General features: G+C 38.4%; 1 protein-coding gene across 1 annotated transcript in view; it reads right to left on the bottom strand.

The window, feature by feature from the left end:
- Positions 1 to 284: 284 nt before the first annotated feature.
- Positions 285 to 22,173, bottom strand: part of XRN2 (5'-3' exoribonuclease 2) — an 87,183-nt gene continuing 65,294 nt past the window's right edge. Inside the window, exons 28-30 of the mRNA XM_032790838.2 lie at positions 13,412 to 13,481; positions 6,712 to 6,856; positions 285 to 864 (exon numbers count right to left, since the gene is read on the bottom strand). Of these exons, the coding sequence (XP_032646729.1) occupies positions 802 to 864; positions 6,712 to 6,856; positions 13,412 to 13,481 (278 nt within the window). The 3' untranslated portion in view covers positions 285 to 801. The remainder of the gene's footprint in view (positions 865 to 6,711; positions 6,857 to 13,411; positions 13,482 to 22,173) is intronic.

The raw sequence follows: 22,173 nt of genomic DNA, 5'->3' as shown, positions 1-22,173 counted from the left end.
AAACTACACAAATATTCCAGAGGAAAGAGAGTCATAAGCCACTTAATACCAGTGCACATTTTCAAAAGCCACTTCATAGGGCAGTCAAGTAAAAAGAAACTATTTCAGTATTCAATACACTGAATGCAAAACCCTTTGAAAATTACTAAAAAATGCACCCATTTACTAGCCAGCTAACGGTTTGTTAACCTTTGTTTGAAAACGTGATTTTCTGTAAAATATCTGTTAATTTCATATTCTATGAGGTAAAAGGCATAGAAGAACAACAACACACCAGACAAAAGTTGTAAAAGTTGAAACATTTTTACTTAGAAGTCCAGAAATCAAATTCGAGAGACAAATACATCAGTGAAGTGGTGTTAAAAAGAATACGGACAAAAGCGTGTCTTTACATGTTGTGTTTCTTAGACTGCCTGCTGTGCCTACCTTCACAGCTAATAAGACCTTATTTCTAGGCATTCTTTAAACATCAGTATCTATTTTGGGGCTCTTATGTTGTGAATTAAAGGATGTTTTGATTTGCAATTGACAGGCATATGCTAGTAATACAGGCAGAACAGTTCTCCTACTTCATGAAATGTTTCTCTCATGCACCTTAGGAAGTGCTTTACATGTCTTCTCCAGTACACTGTTTCAAAGCAACATAAAAACCCTTCCCCCCCAATCAAATCTTCTCAGTATGAAATATACACAGTTAAAACACATATTGCAGTTTAAAAACTACTAGTATGTTTCTTAAAGATGCCTCATTTTTCCACAGCTATTGCAAAAACAGGTTTTGATGGTGGAGGACTTCAAGATCTAATTCCAGTTGTATCTTCCAGCGGGAGGTGGCAAAGGGTAGGGCCTCCCAGGGCCATATCCCTGCAAACAAAGCAAGGGTTTATTTTCAGGATTACTGTCATAGCAAACAAGTTAGCCTAGCTTCAGACTCCATGCAAAACTGAAACAATACAGCAGTTACACAGAAAGAGACCAAAGAAAGAGCTAAACAGCTCTTAATATTGTTTACAAATGCTCTCCTGGATACACACACTTCAGCTCCTACACAAGGAGTGAATTCTGTACAACACCAACCTCACACTTCCATGTGTGTTGGAAAAGATTTAATAATCCTAAATGAGAAAGACAAAAGGCAGCACTGAGGGTGATCTGAGCTGCAGAAGTAACTGCTAACCTTTTGCTTCCAGTGATACTGGAATTTAAAAGGTGCAAAATGAAAACAAGAGCAGGATTTGAAAAGCAAACTTTGTAAATCCATGAAGAAAACGTGGCTCTGCAACTCTGTATATACAGACACACGAGCGCACGCACATTTTACAGGGACTAATAGTGGAAAGTAGAATACCTTCAGCATGCACAGTAAGGGTGCGCTTTGACACCTAGGAGTCATCTTAACCTTCCCATTATGGTTAATTTATACAATGTTTTGTCTGTATTTCAATGAAATTGAAATACAAGTCCAAGTCTGTATATTTTAGTTGTAGGCAGCTGATCTTCTGCCAAAGCAAAAAACATATGTTTTTATAGATACATGAGACTTTTCTTGTTGGATGCATTTCTGTTGTGCTGGCTTCTTGTAGGCATCAGCTCCATTTTAAGTAGCATTTAAAATACTAGGTGACATGATATCAAAGCATGTCAACAGACTGAGTACTGAAAGTACAGAAGACTTCAAGGAAAGTGGTTACCAGTTTAGATATATACATTTGTATTTAATTTAGTTGCCACATCCAATACATTAGATTCACGGTGATAAGTCTATTTGAGGGGATTCAGAGAGACAGTCAACTTGAATCTCCCTCCAAACTGAAAATTTGGTGACTAATAATCCCAAACTTTACCATAAGAGGTCAAGGGAAAGTTACAACCCTCTATTTTCAGTTTACTCTGGTGATGTGACACACTCGGTATATACCGTCTGTCACCTCTCTGGGAGGGATGGTGACAGTTCTTTCCCCAGACTTTTCCAGAGGGTGATTAGGAGTAAGAGCTGCAGCTAAACTGACTCCAAAGGGCAGCAGGGAAACAAATGCAAAAGGAGCGGCTCATGCAAGCCTGGTGGTGTTACTCTTGGGCAGCCCCCAAGCCCTTTCTAAACAGAGCTCCACACCATCCATCCCTTCATTTAAAAGAGATTGATGAGTAAGTGGTTTAAAAACGTGCTCTAACAGGAAGCTTTTTTTAAAAAATAAAATCAATTTAAACAAAAATGTTGACTGCATTCCTTTAGAAGTCTCTTAGTAGAATAAAATGGTGCACCAAAGAGTGAGTGTGTGAGTGAGAGTGAGAGTGTGTGTATATTTTTTTTCCTGCAAAAAACATTGTATATGATCATACAATTAGACACTGATACAGAGTTGCACAGGAAAGAATTATTCCTAATGTTCAATTCCTATATTATAGGCTAAATATTAAGTATGTCTGCAATACAATGCATTTTATTCTTTACATTTCTGGTGTATTTGTAAGGTATATTTACCAAAGTCTGCTACAACAGTGATCTGCACCAAAGACAGTTATATCAATTCTGTGAGCACTCCGCAGCAGCGTATGTATTAACCCCTGCGGGCCATGCCGTTGCAAAGGATTTAGGGGTGAAGGGAGTTGATAATTACTTATGCTACTATAAAAAGTGTGTCCACTTTCATTTTAAGCCTTTTTCAGGGCTTTAAAGCTTTGACGTTTATAGATAACACCAGTTTCAGACGCTGTTTTGCGCTCCTAATACTCTAATGTGGCTTATAATGTAACATCAGTATTTACTCGCCCCAAGACCATAATGTGAACTAAAACCTCATTTAAAAAAAAAAAAAAAAAAAATCAAAGAAGGCTTAATTACTAAATTTAGACAAAGCAACTGTCTTAAAAAGGGGTTACACAGAAGGGCAGCTGACATAAGGATACTTCTAAAGAAGTAAGCCTTCCTGGCCAGAAGTTGCATCTCCCCTACTACTATCACATATTAGAACATGACCAAGAACGCCATCACTGCCTGGATTGAACTTCACTGCAGGATCAAGCAGAAGATAAGTCCTGCATTTATGACACCAGACTTGAATATCAGAAATTCAGTAAGTCTTCTATCTAATGTGGCTTCTATCTAGTGCAACAGGGGAACAATCTGCTAGAATTGTGAGGGGACAAGGAAAGATTTAAATAATTTATAGGCTTATAATAATTTGGTCTGTCAGAGTGCATCATGCCAGACTTCTCCGCTAGCTCCATCAATCCTGCAAACCTAGTTTTCATAAAATATCCTGTTTTGAGCTCTTAAGATCACATATGGAAGGTTTTCTTTGTGAACTGATGCAGGGCTCCTTTCCTGAGTCTATAATACAAACATTTTTTCTGAGAAGCACTATCTCTACTCTTCTCAGTGGACTGTTAACCCTTATGTATAGTGACCACAATTTTAATGTCAACAATGAACTATTCCAGTGCTCACTGATCTGTTTAGCAGAAATATCTGGTGATTCTAGGGCTGTGGAGCAGAGTTTGGGACTGCAGATGGAGGATGAGTATCCAATTTTCCAGTCTGATTTCAATGCTCTCCCCCTACTTCCCAAGCCCTGAGAATACTTCGTTCCTTTTTTATTTATCATCACAACAGCTCATATTGTGGACTGGTGCAATTACGCATTTATTCTTTGTTTTCAAGCTTCTGGGTGAAAATCCATTTTAAGTAATTCCATTAAAGCTTTCCAGAACTCACCCTGACAATACACATCTTTTAGCAAAATTCAGCCACTATATTTAAGAAGTGTGGTGTAGATTAAGAAGGTTCTAGCATGGTTTAGCCAACCAGTGTAGACAGAATCACACTATGTTAAAAGATGTGACAACCCAGTCAGTGCCCCAGGCTAGAACCCATGGAATCTGATCTCCTCTACACAGGCCAAATAGTGTTAAAAATGGCTTGTCTACACTAGGGTTTCAAAGCCACACCTGAGTGTTTTAAACTTTGCTAACAGGCCTATACCTGATAAGCCTACTTCTTCCCTACCCTACTCCAAACCAGAGAAGCAGCTTGAACTAAAGACATTACCAAACTGATCTTTAAAGCTTTTTCAGAAAGGTCTCTAGTTCAGAGAAAGATCCCACTGATGCTAATACAGGTTCAGCTGAATGAGTGTAGAGTTAGGAGCACTAGGGCAGTTCATCTGCTGGCTGCAGATGTTTCAGCATCACATAATCCTGCAAAACTAAGAGACGTGAGGATGGAAATGGTGTTGGCAGCTGACAGGCTGCCTTCCCCGGGCTCCTATCACTGATTCAGCCTTGGTAACGGTGGGAAATTAATCAAGAATTTCCCTAGAGCAGAGATGGCCAAAGCAGCTTCATTGTTGCCACACACTTAGGTTGATGCCACATTTGAAAAGTCCATTAAAAAAATTACATCTTCTTGAAATAGGGCTATTTAAATGAGCTATGTAAACATGCAGACTCCCACAAATGTATATTATGCTGGTGTGTGTGTGTGTATATATATATATATATTGGTTTTCATAAGTTGCTTTAAACAGCCACATTACAAACCATCAACTCATTTATAGAGCATTCACGTAAAAACGATCCACTGTAAGAGAGGAGGGAAACACGATGTGGAGAAAAAGCCATAGCAGGAAATCCACACTAGCAAGCACTGAATGACAACTGTATAATGCTCTGAATAGGCTTATTAGAGAGATAAGGTGGGTGAGATAGTATCTTTTATTGGACCAACTTCTGTTGGGGAGAGAGAGAAACTTTTGAGCTACAGAGCTCTTCTTCAGGGCTGGGGAAGGTACTTAGAGTGTCACGGCTAAAAACAGAATCAAACAGGTGTTTAGCCTATGTGGTTAGCACACAGAAGTTGATCCAATAAAAGATATTACCTCACCCACCTTGTCTCTCTAATATCCTGGGATTGACATGACTACAACAATATTGCATATTGAATAGGCTTGTAGGCTAACCAAATGGAATTTTCAGAATTATGTGCATAATTTTCTCATTAGACACTGAAATATAAGTTTGTATCCAAGCAATTACCCCAGCAAAGCAGATACGGATATTGACTCATCGTTGTATTACTTGTTTTACACTGGCATAACACTGAATTCAATGAAGTTACAACACAGTAAAACTGAAGTAAGGCAGATTTAATGCAACTGATTAATCACTAAGAGGCTTGGGTAGTTATCCAGCATGTGTGTCAAAGGCCAGAACTTATCCTTCTGATAATAACTATATCCTTCTACAGTTGGGAGCGGGGGGGGGGGGGTATGAAGAACTGCTTTAAAAATTAACAAAAATAAGGAGGCAAGTATCTTCAAGCTTTCAGCCACGTGGGGGTGGGGTGTGGGAGGGGGAAGGGCACCATGCACAGCATTTTTAGTGCATGGTGGGCAGCAGAAGACACTAAAAAGAGAAGAACTGTTCCCCTCCTTGGGAGCTAGCTGCTAGTAGTATTTCTGGGCCAGACCCCACAAAAATAAGGCAAAGGTATACTTACATTCTTATTAATGGCTCACACATCATGTTGGAAAACAACATGGGTACCCAGCAGGTAAGAGGGAGATAATTCTTACTACTCCAGCTGCTACTTGGTAGCCTGCCTGCCAGTTGAGCACTACAAGCTCTGGTTTCCAAAAGACAGCATCTGCCTCATACTCAAATAGCTGCTTAAAGTGTAATCAGGACATCAATCGTGTGTTTTACTACTGTGCTATGCCTCACAGTTTCTGTACCCAAGGTTTCTAGTACAACTGTGCATCCTGATGTGTTACCTACTTATTGGGAAACTGGAGGAGAATGTGTGCGGAGAACGATATGCTGTTGTTTTTGGATGTTTAATACATTTATACTGTACTTTTAAAATGATGGCAAGACTTAAGGTTTGAATCTGAACTCTCTAATGTTTGCTTACTTAAATCTACATAAGTAACTCGTGTGTGTGTGTGTGTGTGTGTGTGTGTGTGTGTGTGTGTGTGTGTGTGTGTGTGTGTGTAGGGGAGAGAGACTCGGTGGAATTCAATTTGGTTTTTTATAATTTCAACATAAAACTGATATTTAAGCCTCCCTATTTTTATCAATTTAAATGTTCACAGTTGAAGTAAATTATGGGGAGCTCAGACAACTTAATGACAGATTTTATATTAAAGTTTTATAACTGTTAATATTAATTGTTGTCACTACATGTCAAAAATATACAAAGTAAATATCCTTTGAATCAAACTCCCAAAAGTTGTCCAGCAGCATTTTTTATCTTTGCCTAGCTGTAAGTTTTGATCACCATTGATAGAAATATTTTATTCATCTGTTTGTGTGTCTAGAGTGAAATCAACAGTTACCGATAGTTACCAATGAAAATCAAATTCTTCCAAGAGTAGCTAGCTACACACACATGTACACCTGTACATCTTTGGCTATTAGAGTCTAATAGCCCAATAGTTTCTAGTCTAAGTCAAATCAGTATCTTTCAGCAAAAAGAAAAAAAAAATTAACGATAGATGCTTTAAATGTGGAGGTTTTATATGTCCTTCAATTCACCTATGAGAAGGTGTTAAAGACAAACCCCTAAAACAGAACCATCTTAAGCTTTAAAATGAAACAGAAGATTTTACTTGCAGAAATATTTGCGGTGAGTATTTTCCCTTTTCCCATAACACAGATACTGCACAAGTAACCCAGAAGAAAACAATGTACAATCACACAGTGCTTTATTACCTGTCTTCCCCTATCCATTCGATCCTCAGGTCTGTGGGGGTAATTCATTGGTCCACCTAGTCCTCGATACTGATTTTGCTGGAATGCTGCACCCTGGGATTGCAGCATGCGGTTCCAAGATATAAGAGGGGCAGCCCCAGAATTTCTGTGTAAAGAACGTGTATTAGAGCATGTTATTAATTTATATATAACTTCATATTACAAAGCCCAACCTTTTGTAGACATGTATAATAAATGATTCGATTTGCTTAAGCCCAGATCTATCGTGTTAATTGCATAGTCATATTACAATCTATGGGAACTACAAGTGCCTCTAAATGATTTGGCTCACACTGTGTAAGGAAGAAGCCCTGCACAATTTTAACTATCAGACCATGTTTACTCACTGCTTCACTCTCAAACATACTAAGGTGGAGAAACAGATGCTTTTGAAAGAATGCAAATTCGATTTTGCAGAGTCAGGGATTTTTTTTTTAACTCCCTAAAAGGATTTTGCTCATCCTGTATTTTAGAGGCAGGTTTGCCAGTCTGTTTGCAGTGACTGCCAATATAGATTTGAAACAAAACATCACTGAGTTAGCTAAATGTAACACACTATCCAAAGTGTAAACATGTGCAACACAGGAGAATGAAGCTTTATTTTCTAAATGTCCAGACTCTTTCTGGGAGTCCATTCTTTCTAGTTAATTGCAGGTTGCAAATGAATTCTTACTGCTGAGTATTTTGAATCTAGGGTAGGGGCCTTGGCTGTTTTTTCCCATCCATTATTCTGCTCAATATGTCAGAAGGTCTGATCGGGAAGAAACCTTTTCAAGTTCTATTGATGCAGTTTTCAATTGACCATGGTGACCTAGCAACATAAGCACTAATTGGCACGGACTGACTGACATTTGGTGTACAGTTTATATGGGAACACAAATTCAACATTTATTTTAACCTAGTTTCTCATCCTAGATTACTAGCAGCAAGAAATATTTAATTGCCTCCAAGTACCTAGTCTAAAATTACAAATATAAAACAGGCACATCAAATCCTTGTTTTATTACAAATATTCACAAAAATGATATAGCCATGTACTGCTTAGGACAGGATCTCTCCAATGCTAGAGAATCCAAAATCCACATTTTCTGCAGAGAACACATACCACATTGTGTTGAGGGCAAAGAGACTTCATTAGAAAATTAGATATTATTCACTGCAATTCATATACAAATCCTGTAAATATAAATCTGTTTTGGTTACTGTTCAACAGGTATACACTGATATTCTATTATGATCTCTGAGCAAATGAGGAAAGTAATTAGCATAAAATATCAAAATGTTGGACAAACTTTTAATTTTAAAATTGATTGTAATTACACTAATGTCAGTATTACTTTCCTTGTCTTTGAAAACCTCTGGCTGGATCCATTTGGTTAAAGATACTAAAGTCATCCCTGCCAGAATTCTACCAAAGTCAATGAAGTGACATCGAGGCTGAATTTGACCCCACTCTATTCAAGCAAGCACTCAGGGTTTTAATAAGGTGATCACATTCTCCTTCTTGAAGATTATAAAAGCATATTACACATAGCTGCCTGTACAACAGCTGAAAGATCAGTGTAGGGCTTATGAGAGAAGGATTGGTGGGGGTGGGGAACGTTTTAATGCAGTTTAATATGAACTTCACTGATAGGAATGGAGATAAAGTCTATATTAAGCCAGCGCATTGATCATGGCAAGCTGTTTCTGAAAACCCAAAAACACAAAAAGGTAAATATAACAAGTGGGGGAAAAGTACACATTTAAAGAGGGGCTTTCATGTTTAAATTCCTATTCCCATTCATTTTAGTTTTACACTGTAAAAACTGCATTATGTTTACTTTATCTGGCCAGATTTTAAGGACAGTTATGATGTCCAAAACCTAGGCAATAAGAACTCTTACTGTCCACAGAGATAAAAGAACAAGATTCCTAGTATGAAGTACGACTCATGCTAGATGCTGGATGCATAGTTGGCACTTACAAGCAATATGCAAAATAATATTTACAGAAACAGAACTAAACATTGCACAGAAGCAAAACCTTAATTACTGTTGAATTATACACCCCTTTTACCTATTTTCCGTCTCAAACAGGAGACTATGCATTCATAAAATGTTATCTGAAACATTTACTAGTCAGACCAATATTGTAATTATTTAAAGTCAATGGCAGGGTGAATTAAGCACCCAAGATCACCTAAGACTAGTGCGGAGATATTCCTTTTGTTTAAATACATGTTTAACAATGTTTTTATTTTATATTTCAAGGAAATAATATCCTCATCTTAAGGTAAAACAGTGGATTCAAAATACGTCTTGATAGTTTGTCAGATAAATCATAGTGGTGACAGGAGAAAATTCCATCAAAACACTATGAACTTTAAGTAGGATGAACTCTGGTCTTTCATTAACTAACAATCATTTGATTTCAGTAAGCTTGCCAACATTTCCATTATAAAGTCACTTTGCCACAAAAGTCTATGTAGGCTAGGCTTCTGTAAGGTCTCGCTTCGTAAAATTTTAAAAACAGATTCCATTTAAATCAATATGTTTAAACTCTATGCAAATACCAAGGGACTGTGGTTAAAAAGCATTTGTGCCTTTGTAACTCAAGGTGATCTTAAACAAGTTAAATTATTCAGGCAGTAAGCGCGGAACATGAATTTGGAGTATTTAACTCCCCCCAAACCACCCCAAGCAGTAATTAAACAGCCAATATGTTGATTTTTAATAAGACAATATGCATGTACAGCAATAACTATTCATAAAGGGTTTTAGCAATTCACAGTTATTGCATACAGGGCAAAAGTTACACAATATATTTTTGTATTAGGCAAAAACGTACATTAACTTTAGCAGCGTAATTTTGTAAACTGCATATTAGGAGTGCTTACTAAGATGGATGGACAATGTACTGTGAGTGTTTCATAGATTTAAAAGCTTGTTAGATATTTCTATTGTTTTCAAGCCACTGTAAAAGTGAAACAGAGCTATTTAGTATCATCAGAAGATTTTAGCTAAACCTTTTAAGTTACTGAATATTCATATAGCATCTAACATTTTCAAAATGCTGTGCAAGTACTACATAGTATTAACAGTAACAAAACCAGCATCCAGACTTCCATTCTGTCCTTCGCTCATTAGGTTATGCACCTTATTCTATGCCAAAACAGTATTAATGCAAGATTACAGTTGACATTTTAATTTGACAAATCAGGAAATTAAAAGTTACAGTTCCCACAGAAATAAATTCTGTGCTATTGTGCACATGTTACCACTGGATCTAGGCTCTGTCTTAACATATAGCTTGACCTCTTAATATACACGCAGTAATACAGAGTTACAGACAGAAGGGGAGTGCCCTTTGTGCTGTATTTGAATTAGGACAAAACATGATACATTACCCAATATCGTATGATTGTGTAATGAAACCCTAATACACATGGTAAGTGACAGTTATGGTTGCTTTAGGAAGGTGTTCTATAATAAAAAATGTTAATATGATTCAGACTTCCAACGATCTAAAACAATCCTAGCTTAGTTTAGATTTTCAAGTTATGCCATCAACACTCAGTGAAACGATCGTGTTCTCTTCCCTGAAATGCTAGGAAGCGAGGCTCAAACCCAGACCTCTCAAGCTTTCTGGTGGTATGATCAATGAAGCCCACAAATAACATTAAATATATAAAGCTTCTAAAATATAGTAATTAAGTCCAGCTACTGCCATTGAAGAAAAAAAAAACAAGCCTCGAACACAAAGCATTCTCACACAGTGGTGCTGGAACAATTTTTATAGTGGGGGTGCTGAGAACCACTGAACCAAAACTGTCAACTCTGTATATAAAAGGAAACCACTTCAAGCCAGTTGGTGCAGTTGCACCCCCAGCATCTCTAGTTCCAGCACCTATGTTCTCACATGCTTATTCAGTATTAATTAGGCCTAAAATGCTTTAGATTTTAGATTGACTGTATCAGAACTTCTCAGATCAGTAAGACTGTTTGCAAGTATGCAGCAGCTGTTCTGTTCATCAGTAACTTCCTGCGGTTTTAATAATTTATTCCCTCTACATATACTTTTGAGACTGTTACACCACTGGCTCTAAAAACGTACATACTCCTGTACAGATAACATGCTTATTTTGATTCTGAGAGAAGCATTTTATAAGCATCAAGTTTCCCTTTCGCAAGCCAAAAATCTGACCACTTTCAACCCAGCCTTCCAGATATCTTTGAACCTGCTTCACTGGCTCCTCAAAAGATTCATTGGCAGGGATGGGACTATATTCACATTCCCTGCTGGCTGTTGTAAGTGGAGGAGGTTCCCTTCTCCCAGTCCTGCCTCCTTTAGGTGAAGAGTTTCTTCCTGGTTGTGTTGCTCCCCCTGTATGTTACGATTTCAATGCCTATCCACTTCCCAATTTGCCCCGACCCAGGCAGAGCAAGAGGAGAACAATCAGCAGGAGCAGACAGTGGCAAAACAGCACATGGACAGCAGTGTCACAATGTCACAAAAACTTGATGGCAACTTCCCTCCTGCTGGGTAACTATCCGCAAGCTGAAAACCACGAATCTATAGGGCATTAGAATGAATAAAAGAGTCCCAGGTCTAAAAAATTATCAGGTCTATTACAACCAACTCTCCTCCAATCTCAAGTCCTTTAGAAGCATGGGCAGAGAGTCTGTTCACACATGCAAACATTCAGGCCCATCACCTTTTAGATGCATGCTTAAATCAGTAAGGCAAGTCATTTAATGTCAATGCTCAATGCATGTAAACATTTTAACCTTTTTTCTTTCTAATCAAGTATCTTCAAGAACATGGTGGGTGTATTTGTCCACACTGGGGAGCTAAGTCTGGCAAGCTAGTGGTTTTATAAATCAAAGAGGTATGAACACAAAAAAGTACCAGAAAAAAAAAATCTTGATTTATGAAAAGCCACTTTACTTTCATTTAAAAGCTGGACGGATTTTCTGCAAACTTGCCAAAGAGATTCCCTTCTTGGCTAAGCCATGGCATGAACGACTTCAGTTCCATCAAGTAATTGGAGGAAGATTGAAAATGGAAGTTTAAGAAATGAACGGAGATCTCCACATTGTGACATAACTAGCACATCGCACAATGTTCACACATCCCACCCCCTACAATACTGAAAGCACACTGGGTAAGGTTAAGGAGCCAGTGATGTGACCATATACTATACTAGTGAGGCTGTACAGCCAGATGTCTGGACCCTAAGTACAGGCATCTTTCCCATGTTAAAAGGATATTAAGTTCTGTGTCCCCATGCCAAGACCTCTCCACTATTAAAACTATAATACACACACACACACGCGCCAGCATTGGTTGAAGAGGTGGAAGTGTGAAGCTGGAAATCCAGAAGCCAAAACAGAAATTTTAGTTCAATTATACTGAATCAGTGAAATTAGCAGCCCAATGACATTCTAGAATAAAATGAAATTCCTACCATTGTAAAAAAACATTACAGCACAGTACTGTTTCCTTAAAAAAACAAAAGAAAAGTTATTTGTGAACCTACTTTTAGTTAAGATCAGGTATTTCAGTTTGTTACATTGCTGAAGATAACCCTGAAAATAAAGTTTATAAGGCAAGATTCCACATTAAACATGGCAAATTAAAGGGGAATTGGACTGATTTTGAGAGAGATAAAAATGCTTGCCATGGAAGGTGTGCATATTTGTTAAAAGCCCAACAACTTTTCCCCAGTCTGATTCTTTTCAGCGTTAACAGCTGTAAGTAAACATAGTGTATGTCAAAGTTAGTGTCCATTTTAAATATGTATTAAAAAATTGCACTATATATCTTAATATAAGTATTCATAGCACCAGATATCCTGGAGTTTGTAAAGTCCATCCGACTTAAGGGAATACAACCTATCAATGAAGGAACACATGTAAAACATCCCTTATTATCAAACCATGTCACATTCTTTCTATTCCATGGTACTTATTGGACTGCAGATTCTATAATCCTCCTCGGAGTCCCTTCTGCATTTAATTCAGTTCAGTCTTAAGTAGTTAAAGGAACTGTTTTCAGTGGCAACTAATAACTACTGACCTACAGTGACACTGCCCTACAATAGGCTTGTCAGGCCTGAAAAAGTTGTACCAAAGAAGCTGATTAGGACTTCAAGAGGTTTGTAGCAAGAATCAATGGCTAGTCTGTACTAATGCTGTGGTTCCAGCACAGAAATGATAAAAGTGGAACACCATTAGTTATGCCTCATTAAGCTCCACAACCCTCCTAAAAAGAAATTTGTTTAGCCTGTACAAAAATCTAATGCAGTTTTAAGCTCTCTGTGTTGAATTTCATGGTATCTCAAAAGCTTCAATAAGATAAAGGCCAAAGATCCAAGAATGGTAACCAAAGCATCAACAGTAAAGTTAATTTTGAAGTTTTTGGTTTTTAATAGAACGTGTTTTTTTCTTTTTTGCTTTCTTTCTTAGCCAGAAACTCAATCTTTTAAAAAGAGAAATACTGAATTTTGCAACCCACAATAAAAATACATCATGGATTTAATATCTTGTAACAGTTTGTTTTTAAAAGTTAATATATTTAAATAGAAAAAAAAAAGCCTAGTTTTAAGACTAACAACATATTGTGGACTATGAGGGAGCTAAGCATTTAAAAACTTTTTACAAAATTTAGGTGGCCCTACCTTTCATATCTCTGTGGTGGCTGTTGAAACAGAGGTGTGGGACCTCGCCATGATTCTTGGGGCCGTAGATCTGTATAATAAAACAAAACAAAACAAAAAAGTCAAACAATATGCAAAAACCAGTTCCATACATCACTTATTGTTAAATATGTGTTAAAAACAAATTTTTAAAAGTTTCAGAGAACTAACAAAAAACCCCAAATTGGACTTGCTGCCAAATACTTTTGGGCCACTTTTTTACTCTATGCTGGTAATTGTAAAGTAATTCCACTGACTTCAGTGGAGTAACTGTGACTTGAAACCGGTGAAAGAGCAAAGTTTCTCCATTTGTATCTTATTAATATACACAATGGAAAGCTAAATTTCAGGTAATCAAGAGGAAAAAATTACAATGACTCAGACCAATACACTGGTTAATGTTTTAAACCTCTGAATGTATACATTTTCTGGAATTTTTACAACGAAAGAAATCATATGACTCCTACTACAACTTTTGAAAAGCCTCCTTCAGACAACATTTAGCATTACCACCAAATACATTCACCAATATGCCAGGATGTGTGATCTTTGTAATTAGAGGGGGGGAAAGCAAATTGATAATGAATTGCAATATTTCTATAAGCATCAACCAATAATTCTGTCCTCTTTATTAGGCTGAATTATTCACCATACAACCTGAAAGCTGAAAGGGTGGAGACATAATTTAAGAATGCTGTATTTTCAACTTTGTCTGGCCACCAGAATATTATGATTTACTATGGGTCCTTCTGAACAGTTATTATACAGATGGAAAAAAAATTGGTAAAATCTGGCTCAGAGCACATGGCACTGCAGCAGTAAGAAACAGTAATGAAAGGGACCACCCACTTTTCAATTGTTTTCTTGTACTCAAGCTCTAACTGTGTACAAAGATGTACTAGCAACGACTTCGTTTTAATAAGACATGCAGTTAAATGGCTGCTCTTCTTCTAAATAAAATTGACCAGTAAACAGGATGAAAAGAAACATCTAATCAATAGCTCCCTGGTCAGTTCACAACACTTAAATTGTGTATCAGTCAAAAGCTTCAGTTTCAGTGACATCTTTGATTATCTTCAATGGTGTTTAAGTGTGACCTAATTATAACAGCTGGTTCCAGAAGTTGTCTAATGGATATGCTCTGATAGGATAGTAATACCCCGTTAAATTGTCAATATTCAAGGACACCAAAGCTTAGCAATACTTTGACAGAACTCCACATTTACTTTTCCAATTGAGCTTTTAAGAAAAGCATGGATAGGGGGAAATCTAGCCTCTCTTCTAGGAACTCAGACTGGATTGCTTGTACATTTTAATGGTCTGACCTCAACAGAAACCTTTTATGGTAGCACTTGAGAGAACTCTGTAGTGCGGGCAGGTCCTACTGAAGATAACAGCTTTGCTGGTAGAAATAAATTCTGATCTCCAACAGTTCTGCTCTTCCTGCCTTGAGCCTCCTTTGATCAGAATGAGTCATGCTCACATAGGCCAGATTACAAAGTTACTTGTAGTGTGGACAATATATCCATTAGAGACTAGACTGAGATTCCCCAAACTCATTTAACTTGTAACTAATTGCTAGTTTGAAGATAACGCATTATATATAAAAATAATGGTTTAGGGTGGCCAGAGTGGCTGGGGAATTTATGGGATCAAATTAGGAAAAGGAAAAAGTAGACTAATCAGAAAGTTTAAACAGTGAGGTCTATTATAGAGGATAGGATACTTCAAGAGAAGTAGATTCATCATTCTAATTAGGATAGTACCAAAGCTCTTGAGTATGTATTGTAGGGAACAGTACTGACTATACTGACCATTTCAATCTTCCACGATCCATAGTTTCAAACCTTTAATTTTAAACAAACTCCATTTGAAAAGAAATGCAACATGAAAGATCTGCATTTTAGGATTAAATATTTAACCCAAAGGTATGCCCATAATTCTTTTAATTAGACTGTCCACCTGGTGTCTCATAGTCCTAGTAAATGGCCCCACTTTTCCATTCAGAGCTGTCAAGAAAACTGCCCCCATTCCTGGGCTTGGACTCTACCATGGTGATCCAGCCATATAAGACCTCTAGGCTAGATTCCTTAGTTCTCAGTACCTAAATAATATGGTCACCGGGTTCCTAAACTGACAGCTGTTCCATATGCTCAGAAACATCGCTCCAGCACTCTGATCTCTTTAACTGGCTCCCTATTGAATGCCTCGTCAAATTCATGGTTTTGGGTCCTGTTTTAAGGGCTCCCCAGGAGACTCTTCCCCAAATTATTTCAGGGACCACCTCACGATGTGCTAACATGACCTAGGCATGCCACTGAAACAGAACTAAGAACTTCACAAGTCAGAGTTATGTTCAGGAGACAGATCTTTCAGCAGCTGACCCACAAACCTGGAACTCACTGCTGGAGGAGGCTGGGATGAAAAACTCCCTTTGATCTACCTGTCCCACAGCCACCCCGCAAAAAGAACCAACTACTGAACAAAAATTAAGTACAGTCCTTGCTGACTATAGGGAAGAGGGTTTTTTTTTAATGTGTATGCTTTATAATGTTGAGAGCCACTCAGATACAGCTGTAATGGGTCCTGTAAAAGAACTCAAACAGACTAACCAGATTGCGTCACTGCTGATGGACAGCAGCAGCAGTATGAGAGTCTAGGGGGTGGGGAAAAGGGAGGAGGAGAGTCAAACTGCCCTTTCCTGTCTAGTACACAGATGGAGAGTGGGGTGGAGGGGAAGGACACGTCACACTTCCAGCAGCGTGGAGATGGGGTGCTCCCTCTTTTCTTTGCAGCTAGGAAGTAGGGGAGCACTCCAAGCGGCCAGGGGGCCATGCAGATGAAAGAAGCTGCCCTTGTTCCTGGCAGTTGAGAGCTACACATTTAATCCAACACTCACTTATAAAAACCCCATGTCCTCTGCTCCTCCGTGAAGTCCAAGGAAAGCCCTCCAGCAAGAGGAGATTAGTCCCCACCAGGTACAGGGTGCATCTTTCATATTGACCCCCGAATCACAAGCACCTGCTGTATGTGTGTTTCAAGCTCTGTAACCCTCCCATTAGGACACAGCCCCCTTCAGGAAGTAGCTCTGATCACATCTCCTTGTACAGCACTGAGGAACACACAGAAAAGTATTCACAAGCAGGAATATCTTAATAATGAAGTAGAGGTTAAAACAAACTTATTACCATTCTTTGCATGGTTCTGACAGAAGATCACTTTAAGAAGGGAAAAAAGCCTGAAAGTGAATCACACTTCAAAAAGGTACAAACAGGAGAGGAAAACACGACAGTTAATATTTTCTTTGGTCTTTACAAATTAGGCATTTCCTAGAGCTATAAGGCTATATAAACTGCCTTCTCCAGCAACTCCTCAAGTAACAATTTATCTAATCAGTGTAGCAATCAAAGACAAGATTTCATGTTTACTGATTGCACTAATCAAAATCACTTTTCAAATGCAGCTAATTGACAAGTTTACTGACTGAGATGAAAGTCATAAATCACATACTCTGGATTGCAGAAACCAAATATGCCATTCACACAGTACCACCAGACTGCACTTGACTCCCCCAAGTTATCAGCACACAGACAATTATTCATCAACTGAAAATTGGCACATCAAAGTCAAATCAGAGAACAACCGTAAGGAACACCCACAGCAGGCTCTTGAAAAAGAGGTGGTGGTTTGATTGACCACACTGATCTTCTAGAGTCCCATTTTACCTCATCATATATAAAATACAAATCTCCTAAAATAAAATCTCCCTTCTTAAACCCACAGTTTTAACTGCGTTATCTCTACTTTTCCCAATACATTTTAAACTACACAAAAATTGAGAGAGTTGTTTTCTGGGAGCTTTTTAGTCAGATTACTATCTTTGACATACAACTATTCCCACTCATCAAGGCCTATCTTCTGGCCTCATCTGTAGTTGTTTTATAGTAATACAGAAAGAAGCTGATTAAATCTGATTTTGATATAATATATGTGTGTGTGTCTCATTTAGAAAATCTTTTCCATGTGGCAGTGTAGGACTGCCCAGCTGAAGACTTCTGACTTTTCAACATCATCTCCAAGAACTCCTGACAGAAGATTTTGTCCTCAGGCTTACTTGAGACACCAGTGGAAGAGCCTTTGGATTTTGGTGAGTCATTTGTTCTTGAGTTTTGAGAGAGACAGGGGTATAAGAAAGCTGCCACAGCTAGATCCAGAAGCCCACAGTACCCAAAAACCCTGTTTAGCCAGAATTACAGCTAGCAGTAGGATTAAAGCTCAGTCATTTTTTTTTTATTGCCTTGGGAATCATTCGTATTGCAGGAAAAACATATGGAATGTTTGCTACAGTTTAGTAAGAAGGCTACTGTCTTACTGAAGGAAGACAAATGCTAGCTAAATTGCTCTCAGCTTGAATATGTGTATGACCAGAGCTCCACAGAAGCCCATCTACTGTGGGTCATCAGCAGGCCAGATGTGGGCCACATTCTTAGAGGCATCCATTAGTAGGGCCACAGGAAAAAAGTGATCTGAAGAGACATTTCTTCTGAAAACATCAGGTTAGAGTCTGTATGGTATCTTGATGTATCATTACTGGATTGCAGAGGGCTTCATTCTCTACCTGGCAAATGGGAGTTGAGCTGAGATACATGATGCCATTAATTCTAGGAGCCTCAGGAACACATGAACTAGGTATTGACTGGACACCACCAAGTATTTCCTGAGATCCTTCTTGATGAAGGTCAACTTTTGCGATTGTTGACGCTATGCATACTCCAACTAGGGGTCATCTTTTGAGTAGAACTGAAAATGGATTTCTCTTGGCTTATCCTTACGCCCTTTAAGTCTTTGGCAAACCAGATTGTACACTCTGCAGCATCTGCTCCCTCACTAACCAATCACTGAAGTATTGGAAGAGGTGGATACTAAGCCTCAAGTCCACTGCCACCAAATTTAAGGCAGTTAGGAAATAACTTGAGTGTAGCAGGAAGGTCAAACTAGATTTTCATGGCTTGAGCTAAAGAGATCTCCTGGAAGATCTCAGTATCATCAGCAGAAGAGAAGGGGATAGACTACACAGAAATTGGTAAAGAGTAAGGAAACTTCTCAGTCTTCTGTCCCTCCTCTTCCTCCAATTCAGAGGATACTCTGTTCAGGATACTTACGAAATGGCAAACACAATGGCAACATTTTCTTGCTTTTTGAAAGATGCCTTTAAGAGACTGAAGATGGCAATTGATGCCACATGTTAAAGGAAAGCTGAACTGCCCATAAGATTGTTGACTTGACATCCCTTTTCCTTACATGGGTGAGAAAGTCCAGGGGCACAAGAATCAATCTTCATGCAACAGAAGAGTAGGGAAACCGGCACTAGGGAAGTAATAATGACAGAAAAGGAAAAACTAACATTAGGAATAGACTGGATTTTAGATTTGCAGGACCACACCAAAAGAAGGGGAGACTTCAACAGCATCCGAAAAAAAAAAAAGCTGAACTATTATCCTTGGAGATAGATGCTCAAATGAGAATACAAAATATTCTTGTCTTGGCAAGTGTTGGATCTGAGAACCAACCAAATCCAAGGACCCATTCAAGGAGCGATCTTCTCTTTTATTGAATCTTCCAATTGGTAGAATGGGTCTCCTTTGGGAAAATGTAGGGGAAACCCCAAGATCGTTCCTGAGACAAACTGATGGACTGGAATTCCACATTGATCAGTGGATTCAAGCCTCCTGAATTTGAAGGAATAATGGTATTTGTATCTGGAGTGTCTTCTATACAACGAGATGTACTCAGATGCTATGGTGATGTAAGCCACATATGTACCTAAATGAATAGATCAAATCCATGTATCTAAGGCTCAGAGGATTACTTTGAGAGTTCTCCCTCAAAAGTGCCAAGACATGATCTTTAAAAATGCAGAAATCAGTACCAGACACTCATGGTACTCCAAATGGGTTATACAGTCCCAACATTTGTTTCTTTTTCTCCCTTCTGATGAACACAAAGATTTGAAGTTTAAGTATTTCCTATGACCAAGGCAAAAGACAGTTATGCCTTTCATTCTGATTATCACATTCTTCTCTCCACACCATTACACATTCTCTTCTATTTCTGATTACTATAAAAACTTTTTTAAAAAAATCAAAGTTAGTAGTTAGGGCTGATGTCCTTAGCCTCTGATTGCCAGAAGCTGGGAATGGGTGACAAGGGATGGATCACTTGATGATTCCCTGTTCTGTTCATTCCCTCTGAAAACCTGGGCACTGGCCAATGTCAGAAGACAGGACACTGGGCTAGATGGACCTTTGGTCTGACTCAGTATGGTCGTTCTTATTCTTAATAGCCACAGTCACTCCACATTGGTTAGAGCAGCTGGGAAGGCTGTATGTGCAATGTGATACCTTAAAAATTTAAAGGTTTGATCCTGCAGTCCTTTACTTTGGGACTGGACAATATGTTTAATTTAAAATGGCTACCATTATTTTATCTCAATTGTTCACTTCCACTTCCTGGGACTTCTGTTATTACTGAAATATAATAAAGTGACACTCTCCCATTCTGCAAATAATTTGATCTCTCTCTCATGAATGCGTGCAAGCTGGCTAAAAGTACCGCAAATTTATAACATTATTTTCCCATTAGCTTTTTGCCCTCTCTTGTCTGTTTGTCCCAACTCTTCAAAACTAGCTTGGTCACTCATCTGTTTTCCAAAATAGGTTTTCCCAAGAATTCAATAGAGAAAGGAAAGTCATCATTTTACTACCTTTTCAGGCAGTTCACCTAACTCTCCTCCTGCCTCTTTGAGGCCCAGTTCTCTCCATACATCTGCTACCATTATTGCCCACTGTAAACAGATTGAGCATGTAGCAGTGTCTGATCGTGGGAGAAAGGAAGGTAGAAAGCTTAAGAGTTTCAACATATGAATGATTAACCATTTTAGGGTAAAAAAGCCTACTTTAAAATATAACTGCATGATAGCATGATAACTGGGCCTGAACATAGGAAAGAAAGTCTTACTCCCTATGCTCAGTCTCTTCTCTTGCTCTTCTGCTCTGTTGTCCAGGACACAAAATCCACATCTGACACGTTTTCTGCTGGTGCTTCAGAGATCAGGATTCTGGCAAAGCCTGTAGGTTTCACTGTTGTCCACGAGAGGTTATCCACTCAAGTCTAAACACACTACATGTTTAGAGCCCACCAAGTTTCCCCCCCACACTCCTGTTTCTAACATTGGGATGTGTGCTGACAGTCAACAACACAATCCTGCTTGAAGAAGTACAAATGCAGTTTTACAGAGAAGATCTTAGAACAATTTACTACGCTATCACCATGCAGAACAGCATCAAAGCGGTGCAATAAAGAGAGCAACACAAGATCAACCATTTGGAAGTGAAACCCCTAAGTGACGTAGGCCTTTAAAACAGATGAATTCTGAGCAACTGTGGGCACATCAAACATATTGGCATGTCAGGTTAATGCAGGGTTGTAGGAGGAGACTAAACTCATTTCAAATCATGACTATTAATATTTAACCAGGTGTAAGGTGAGAGTCAGGGAAGCTTATCCATTATGCCACATAGCTCAGACACTTTCTTCCAGTCATACATTGAATAACCAATGATTAAAGTAAAGAGGACTTTTCAAAGATGATCTTTTGGAAGTTTTTCAATATTTTCTAGGATTGTAAGAGTCCATATTCCCGTTAATAGGATTTTGACTACAGCAGAACCCCATTTTCCAGCTCTCTGCATTAATTGAACCACCAGTGTGCACACACAGGAATATGGAAAATTGATGCTTTAGCCCTGGCCCCCACCACCCAGGGCTGAAGCATATAACTTAGCTTCACAGGGGCCACAGTGATGTGAAGCCCCAGGCAATTGCAACAGACAGGTTGAGAAACACTGTTGTAGACAGTCGCTATAATGTTCAGGGTTAGAGTGTAAAAATGACCAGTACCTGTACAACTTGTTAAAAACTCACATTGGTTTTCTTGTTATTAAATGAACAAAACATTATTTGCAAGAACTAAGGGTTTGTATATTGTGTTAAGTAGGTAAGTAGATGAGAAAGGGGATAATGTTTGAATGCTTTTCCAAGATGGGGCAGCTAGTTTAAAAGCAATTCCGCATTTTAAAACAACAGAGAAAACTCTTTGCCCATTCTCCTGATTAGCTGAATTTTTTATTATCCAGTCTGGCCCCAGTCCCAATTAGATCAGATAAACAGGGTTCCACTGTATTTGGTGCTACTCTGAGCAGAGATTTCCAATCTAGACAGTTCAATCAACATCGGTGTAACTCTTATGCTAAACACCTTTGATGCAAAATGTCAGTGTTGACATTCGAATGGCTACCTCAAAAAGTGCTGATGCTCATGTAGTGCTAAAGAGAGGCACAAAGGAAAAACAGGTTTTTTCCTTCCCCTTTGAGTACAAAAGAGATGGTCAAGTTTCTTAATCCTCCTGTGCGGGACACAACAGTTTAAATATGAGATGTTGCAAATCTCAAACTTACTTTAGATCAACACAAATAGGTCAAGACATTTCTTTCACACTTATTTTAAAGGTGAAATGGGCTCAAAATTCAGAATCCCTTGAGCAATGAGTGTCTTAAATAACTGACAGAGCTTTGAACAGGAATAAAGTTTCAAATTCCCACAATACAACGGTTTAAACCCTTTCTTTCTGCCTCATACAGAGAAAAGTTTTCAAAGCACTAACACACAATGCAGAGGTAACAATT

This window comes from Chelonoidis abingdonii, chromosome 3 (genome assembly GCF_003597395.2).
Source record: "Chelonoidis abingdonii isolate Lonesome George chromosome 3, CheloAbing_2.0, whole genome shotgun sequence".
In the NCBI taxonomy this organism is placed as follows: domain Eukaryota; kingdom Metazoa; phylum Chordata; order Testudines; family Testudinidae; genus Chelonoidis; species Chelonoidis abingdonii.
Note: the sequence above shows the minus strand (reverse complement) of the source record. Positions and strands in the feature narration are given on the sequence as shown.